Raw genomic sequence first — 8,893 nt, 5'->3', positions numbered from 1 at the left:
TGATAATAAAACAACTGCAGGATCACATGATGCACTACACGTATGTCGTGTTATTGAATTGTACACTTGAAACCTATATAATTTTTTTAACCAATATTACTTCAATATATTTAATTAAAAAAAATAGAATCTCATGCTCTCAACATCCAAGTAACAGAAAACATAACTAGTCTTTCAAATTTGGGTAAGATTTTAGCCAGTCTATCCTCAAATTACAAAAGGAATTAGCTGAGTGAAGGAGTAAAGTAGAAAGTACACACAAAAATGATAGTCAATAGGAAGATGTTTCTTAAATTTTCTGTTTATGTCATAGCTAGAAGAAAACAAAAAGCATGGTTTAGCCACAAGTTTTCTTCCAATTCATGGCACCTTGGTTTCTCTGGCTAGGACTGTGAAGACAAGGCACGTCTATTATTGATTTGATGGGTTTTTTTAAGTGCTAAATTTCTAAATCTGATGTTCTTGCTTAAGCCTCCTGAATTAAAAATTGCTTTTGAATCTAGAGTGGAAACTGAGATTTTGATAGTGTTTACCAGCTACTGATACATATTTCAAGATGAAAAATACTTGATTTGTTACTCTTTTAGCAAAAAAAATATATATATTATGACATACTGCATGCTTAATGAACACCACTATCACTACTATTTGTTGTTGTTGTTGTTGTTTACAGTAGTTTATTCATATTTATTCATTTTCTACTAAAGAAGATCCTGTTGCACCAGTTACACCAAGGGTATTTGTTTTGGTCCTCTGAATTCTATTTTGTTATATTGAATGTATGTGACCTTGAATTCTTTCTAAAACAAGGTAAGATAAAATTAAATAAATACATATGTAAAATGTCTTCTAATTACCAGTGATTTCTGTCTGTCCAGAACATAAATAATTTACTTTAGGCCACTTATCTTGACATTTCAACACGTATTACTTTATGTACTTAATTAATTGTTCCATATGTGTATGTATTAATTTTCTCAATATTGCATACCCGAAAGCATATGTTTCATTTCATTTGTAGCCCCATTCAATCCCTGCCACAGAATATGCTAATGGAAACAGCTTTACAATTACATGTTGAAGTAATTTAAAAAAAATTTTTTTTAACGGTCTAGGCTAAAAGTGAAAAGGGGATATACTGAAAACTCTCTCTGAAAAGTATCCAAAAGTGAGCTGTTGTTTGCAACATTTGATAGGACCAATAACGTCTCAAAAAACCTAATTGGAAACTGGACACTTTGTTTTTAGATTCTTTTCTCTCTTGCCACACTAAAAAGCCAGTGTCTGATCCAGGGGATGCTGTGCACACAGTTGCGGTACTTTCTCAAGGACACTAATTCCACAACTATGGTCAGTTATTTCATTAAAATGTATCTGTTGTTCACAACCCAACTAGAAGATCAGCTTAGATAATGGTATTTTCCTCTACAACTATAATTCCACAGGCATAGGGATGGAAGTAGGGAGCAGGAAGGAAGAATGGGAAAGAATTTTTAATCCCCCAACAAAATACTTTTTGTTAAGCTTTCACACGTGAAACTTACTTGGATCTCCCATCCAATCTTACTGATGCTATTGAGCATCTATTGTTATTACTTTCAAGTCCTGGGCAACTTTGTTAGTATAGGTTCATGGTTAGCATCATGTATGTGATTGTTTGTTCTAGGCAGGATGCATAAAAAGGACAAGATAAAGATTTAAATGCTTGATGTCTCTTTAGTAGTTTTTGTAGCTTCACAAAGCTTTATTAGCCTTTTCTTAATTTTTATTTTTTTTCATCATAACACCTGTAATTTTTCCTCTGATTTTCACATTGATTCTTCATCCTGAAACTATTTTAGATCCATATTCTTGGCACAACCCATTTTCAACATGGACCAATTTATCCTGTAGGAATGCTGAATTAACAAATATAAAATTAAGTGAAGCAAAAGTTAAAATTTTATTCTATCTAGCATAGCTTTCCTGGGAAAAGACACATTCATGCTTGATAAATAACTTGGGGTTAAACTTTTTTTGCATAAGCAAAAAGTTTGAATTTGATTTTAGTACTGGAAGGGCAGAAAAGTACATTGAGCAAGAGAAGAGCACACAAAATGGTATAATGTTGGGCATTAATTGAGGTGAAGAAGGTACAGTGCAACGTCGCAGGGAGTGGATGCTGAAGGACACTGTCAGAGCACAAAGGTCTAACATACAACTTGAAATGTTTGTGTTGCTATACTGCAAACTCCTCTGCACCTCAATTTATTCAAGTCTATTTCTATCCACATTTTTTAGTTGATTTGTTAAGAAAATTGAGGAAAGGGCCAAGTCTACATCAGCCTAATAATATTCAGAAAATAGAAACATGCACAAATGCAGGAACCCAGATTGAGAGTTAATCTCGAGAATTTTTACCATAAGGGAATCTGCAGAAATCTTGGGAGAGGTTTTAAAATTTCATAGGGAATTGAAAAAGGGATAATGCAAATATGATCTAGATCCTAAAGGGACTGGAGACTCCAGCTGATACCTGAATCGCAGAAGTAAAACTCATTTCTTTCAGTCTCCATTTCACTCTCTATTCTTACTCACCAAACTGAGGAAGTATAGTCAAATATGCTCATGATGATTCCTGTTTTAACCCTGTATCACGAAATTAAATATCTGTACATTTAAGTATGGCTGGACAAACTTCATTATTTTGTTAAATCTATATAATTTTCTTTATTCCTTGAAATGTGCCTAGAATTGTACCAATTTGGATGAGCATTAGGAAATACTAAAGGAGAAGATGGTATATAACTTTCATGTTTCACATGCTAGAGAAAGGAAACTAATGGATTGGCAACACAACCACAATATAAAATTTTGCAGGAGGGTCAATCAAGATGGCAGCATAAGAGGCTTCTGAATTCCCTTCTTCCCACAAACACACTGAATGTACAGCTACGTATGAAAAAGTTACCTCTGAAATAAATCCAGAGACTAGAAGAGCAACTCCTACATACTGAGTGAATGAAAAAATACCCACACCAAAATGGGTAGGAAAGACTGAGATACATCTTCACCATGAATCTCACCCCCTGGCACGATTCCATACAATCGGGAGGGAACTCTCAAATCCCAGCTTCTTCCTAAGGAGTAAAGGGTTTGGACCCACATTTAGCACTCCAGCTTCTAAGACTCCCACTTGAAGGATGGGCCCCTAAAGCATCTAGCTGTGAAAGCCAATGAAGCTTGTATCCATGAGACTCATGAGTCTATAATAAACAAAGGAGCAGTGTTAACAGCCACATAAGTACTCACTACAGCAATCACCCCAGGATTTAGTGCCAAAGGAGCTAGCAAAATTGCCCATCTCCTATCTTTTCCTGAAAAAGTTCCATCTGCATACTTTGAAAGCAGCTGCTTGAGGGTCAGGTTTGTAATTTCGCACATTTTATGACCTGGCTGTAATCCTCCTCAGACTGGGGAAAGTGGCATACACACATCCCTGCCATTTCCCTGTAGCCTACTCCAAGTCTTCTGTGTCTCCCTGAAAGGAGCTTGTACACTAGTCTGGGCCTCAGCTTTTTCACTGCCACTTGAAGGATGGGTCCCCCATGACCTGGGTCTGGTAGCCAACAGTGTTTTCATTTGATATCTCTCTTGCCTTTAGCCCACTCTAAGTCACCAGTATCTTCATGGAGGGAGCTTATGCACACAGCTGTGCCTCAGTTTTTATAGCTGCAGTACAAGTGATAGGTCCCTGGATCACCTGGCCCTGAGAGCCAACGAGGCTTCCATTTAATAAATGATGTTGGGAAAATTGGATTTCCAAAGGTAAAAGAATGAAACTTGACCTTATCTTATACTATACATCAAAATCAGCTCAAAATGGATTAAAGACTTGCACGTAAGACTGGCAACGAAAAAATCCTAGAAGAAGACATAGGTCTTGGCAATGATTTTTCAGATTTGACACAAAAAGCAAAGGCAAAACAAACAATAAAGGACATGAACAGACTTTTTAAAAAGAAGACATACAATTGGCCAACAGGTACATAAAAAGGTGCTCAACATTGCTAATTATCAAGGAAATGCAAATCAAAACCACAATGAGTTATCACCTCACATGTTAGAATGATTATTATTAAAAAGACAAGAGATAAATGCTGGCAAGGATGTGGAGAAAAAGGAATTCTTATACACTTTTTGGGGAGTGGTACAGCCACTCTGGAAAACAGTATAGAGGTTCTTCAAGAAATTAAAAACTAGAACTATTTTTAATTGCTATGATCCAGCAATCCCACGTCTAGGTATATAACGAAGGGAAAAGAAAGCATTGTTGTGAAGAGATGTGTGTATTCATTCTCATGTTCACTTTAGCATTATTCATCAGAGCCAAGGTATGGAAAGAACTCGTGTCCAGCAATGGATGAATGGATAAAGAAAATGTGGATATACATACAGTGAAATATTATTCAGCCTTAAAAAAGGAAATCCTGTCATTGGCAACAACATGGGTAAACCTGAAGAGCAGTATGCTAAGTGAAATAAGCCAGTTATACAGGGAAATCTAAAGAAAAAAAAGTCAAACTTATAGAAATAGAAAAGTCGAAAAGTTGCCAGGGGCTGGGAAGAGGGGGAAGTAAAAGGAGTTTGGTAAAAGTATACAAATTTTCAGTTATAAGATAAATAAGGTCCGAGGATCTAATGTATAATTGATAACGCCGTATTGCATAATTGAAATTTGCTAAGAAAATAGAACTTAAATGTTCTCACAAAAAAAAAAAAAAGGAGGGCATAAATATGTGAGGTGATGAATGCATTAATTAATTTGAGGGGAGGAATCCTTTCACAATGGATATGTATATCAACTCATGATGTTGTACTCTTTAAATGTCTTACAATTTATCTGTCGATTATATCTTACTGAAGCTGAAAAATTTTTTTTGCAATCTACCTGACTCTACAACAAGAATTAAGAAATATACCTCCAGAATAAAATTCAATGTGCTTTTAAAATAAGTATATTAATTGTATTGTTAGGAAGCTCTGTAGATGATATCTTGGCTCATTACTTTTCATTGTTCATTAAATTCTCAGTACATTAAACATAATATCTACAAAGGAGAGAGAGAGGGAGACCGAGAAGATAGAGAGACTTATCACATTCATATTTTGAATCTTATGCAAAAATATCCAGCCTTTCACTTCTGGAGAAAGATGACAAAATTGCAAGAATCTACCATTTTCATTTTATTTCCTACTCGTCATTAGTTGTTATATATATATATATATGTGTATATATATATATATGTGTGTGTATAACGATCTGCTGTCTGCAAGCTGGAGAACTGGGAAAGCTAGGTTATAATTCAGTGTGAGTTCAAAGCCCTAAAAACCAGGGGAGCTAACACACACACACACACACACATACACACACACACACACACACACAAAGTCATTAACTCCAACAAGGTCCACCTGAAAGTATAGTAAAATTGGCAATATGTGCAATTGCAGTGATAGTTGGAGACTTCTAAATCCCTAATTTTCTGTAATTATGATATGGATCAGACAAGATGACTGACTTTTCCCCCTTCTTCTTCAATACCCCAATACTTGAATGTCTTAACCAAAATTCTTAGATCAAGTAAATAATTTCAAGAGTGAATTTACCTTCGTACACGTTCCACGTTGTCATCTGTCCGAAGATACTTCTTGGCATTTTCTCCTTTTCCCCCAAAGACTACAGAGTCTTCTGGGTTGGTAAAAACCTAGTTCAAATACAAAGGAAAAATCTTTCAAACACCAAATTACATCAGAGTGCTCTATCTAAATTATTTCCATTTTAACAGAAGAAATACAAGCATCCAGGATGGTCCTTATAGAAAGAAAACTTGGAGTAACAGATCAAACATAGTTTAAATCTGAATTTTTATTAACAGTGCAAAATGTTTTTTAAAAGAGAAGCATAAATAAGAACTTAAATAAAAACCAATGTATAAAAATAGTAAAAAGAAGCAAAATGGAAAAGAGGTCATAATTTTAAGTCATCATTGACTATCATTTTGGTGCACTGGCGTTTTTTTCATAGTGATGTTAACGTACCTTCTCTCAAGGGTACGAACGTTTCCAACTGATTGGCTCATCTGAAAGTCATAAGTTTACTTGCTAAGAATATTAGATGCATAAAAGAGTGAGGAGCAGGAATTGTATTTTGTATTTTGTTAGAATATGTGGATCTCTTTTCTTTTTCTGAATTAACTAAAACTTTGGGTTGAATAATATAATGAAGTATAAGAAGTTGAATTACATTCCTATATGTACCAACTACACATTCTAGGGCTATGTTCATGTTTTCCTTTCTATAATTATTATGCTGTTTGAAATGATTTTCCCATCCCTTGGTACTTGAAACGTGCACTTAAAAAATATTTAAATATGTTCCACTATTTAATAATTTATACATTAATAAATAAAAACATGAACTACAAAATTAGCCATAATGTAAGCTCAGAAATTTCATAAATATTATAATATTTTTCTTAATATGATATGGGTATTTATTCCAGATAAAGATGTTGATGAGAACCAATGGGCAGGAATGTGATACAGACTTGAGATCTAGTCTGTCTGTTTTATTCCTAAATAAATGCCTAGCACACACTAGATCTCCAATAAATATATTTTGAATAAATAAATAAATATATTACAGTGGAAAGTGCATGAGATTTGAGTTTAAGCAAATATGAATTTAAATATGTCTCACCCTTTACTGACGTGAAACCCTGGGTAAGTTGCTTTACTCCTCTGACTTTCAGTTCCTCGGCTATAAAATGGGCTAATTTATGATGATCTCACAGGATAAGAGTAACAATTATGAAAAATGATTCCATGATCTGATACATATAAAAACTATCATGGCTCCTGGTACATATCACTGGGAGTCCACAAATGTGAATTCCGTTCTCCTTTTCTGATAAGACAGGGTACATTTCTTGGTGCCACTATTTCTGGAGGACAGTGTGGACCTGGTGGTAGGCAGCTACTTTATAGCCTGCAGTTTCTAACACCTTGCCCCAACGGAGATTTAAACAAGTGGGTGTGCGTCTCCATTAACATGAAAAAATCCTTGGGAAAGAAATTATACCTCAAGACAGTAGCTAGGAAATACCTTAAGGAAGACTGTGACCTCTAGATAAAAGCAAGGTTCTCAGGACAGGCACTAAGAGAGGAACAGGTGAATATCAGGAGGAAGTTGCTAAATAGGCACAGGGACCACTTTATCAAGGTAGCTTTTAATTTTATCAAGGTAGCTTTGCTCACTCTACTCCCCTGACCATATGGTAAACCCTATTTAAATACAAGATATGTGCTCCAAAATCTCCCTACCACCTTCCGCATGTTGACAGTTTATTATTATTATCATTATTTAATCATTCTTATAATACCGGGTAGCAATATTATCCACCTAAGAATTCAGAACTACACAAAATTTAAATGCTTTGTCCCATAAAGAGCTCTCCTATGGGAATAAGAACTATTATTGTGTCCCCAGAGACATATCCTTGAACTGTAATAGAGAAGAAAACACAACTTACATGTCTAGAAAATGACTATTTTCTAAACTCTAGTTGGCAAATTAACTTCAAAATCACAGAAACTTTCCTTGAAAACTTTGATACTCCGGAAATCTCATATGCTAAGCAGCATGACAAAAGGTAAAATCCACAACGAAAAAAACATTTACCAGTTTCTAGGGGAAAGCACCTGTTCCATAAATATATCAAAACCATCTATACCTAATGACTGCATACTACATTTGCCGCATTATACTATGTGCCACTGGACTTTACGAAAAAAGAGAAAAAATAAAGAAAATTGCTTTTCAGAATTTCAATTCTTAAAAGAAAATATATCCTCCAAATTTCTTACCTTTCTTGTCAATCTGTAGAATGCAGTTACAATGCTCATAAACATCATTTTTGAAAGTATAATCGTTGTATAGGAGGCAAAGGACATGAATACTTCATTTTCCATTAGCTGGGTGAGATCAACCATTTTTTCAATTTTGATCTGGAATCTTAAAAAGATTATAGACAAGATAAGAAAAAGCAGACATAAATATTCCAAATAACTTAAGGGTCACTTGGTGTGCTTATAATCCAGCATTAGTCATCCTATTCTTTAAAATATCTTGAGTTATTCAGAGAAGAAATAATCATTTTGTTTTCTAAAATTTCAAAATAAACAGAATTGTGTTTTACATCTAGTTCTATGTCATTAAGCTTGAGACATCAAAGAAGTAGAGAGAAAACAAAAATGAAGTGGGTATTACCAGAAAAATTAGGCAAAATGCTGTAAAGATAGACTAATATCATATTTTTACATCAAGATGAACTTCAAGTTGAACACAAAAGATCAGAATTCATGGACTGAATGCTTTAGAAACATCAAACCATGTACATAGTAGTACCATTAATGTTTCATTAGCAATGCCTAACTTCTAATATATGTCCCGCTTGAGAACCATTCTTACAGCTTTTTATCATTTCAGCAGAATTCAAGATCTCAGGCTCCAGGATATGAATTCTGGTCCCACCATTTGGTTAGTCTGATTGAGAGATTTGGCCTCTCTGAGGCTAAAATTCTTCATTTATAAAATATGACTAGTAATAACTCCTAAATTATTAGGTTGTTGTTAGGATTAAATTGAGATAATGCTTGGAATATACTTAGCACAGCAACTGGCCCGTAAAAAAACCCCTTGATAAAGTTTATTATGTCCTTATCATGATCATCACTATCACCATGACCATAGTCATCACTAACATCAATGCAAGTGAAGGAGAAGGATAATGGAAACAAAATAACAGGCTTGCAAATGCAAGGTAAAAAAGTGGCATTTATGGTACTTTCA

The 8,893-nt window shown here is 34.5% G+C and overlaps 1 protein-coding gene across 1 annotated transcript in view; it reads right to left on the bottom strand.

Annotated features, from left to right (window-relative positions):
- Nucleotides 1–8,893, bottom strand: part of MGST1 (microsomal glutathione S-transferase 1) — a 15,881-nt gene that overhangs the window by 2,259 nt on the left and 4,729 nt on the right. The window contains exons 2-3 of the mRNA XM_006912659.3: nucleotides 7,909–8,056; nucleotides 5,650–5,747 (exon numbers count right to left, since the gene is read on the bottom strand). Coding sequence (XP_006912721.1) covers nucleotides 5,650–5,747; nucleotides 7,909–8,034 — 224 coding nt within the window. The 5' untranslated portion in view covers nucleotides 8,035–8,056. The remainder of the gene's footprint in view (nucleotides 1–5,649; nucleotides 5,748–7,908; nucleotides 8,057–8,893) is intronic.

This window comes from Pteropus alecto, unplaced genomic scaffold (genome assembly GCF_000325575.1).
Source record: "Pteropus alecto unplaced genomic scaffold, ASM32557v1 scaffold103, whole genome shotgun sequence".
NCBI lineage: Eukaryota > Metazoa > Chordata > Mammalia > Chiroptera > Pteropodidae > Pteropus > Pteropus alecto.
Note: the sequence above shows the minus strand (reverse complement) of the source record. Positions and strands in the feature narration are given on the sequence as shown.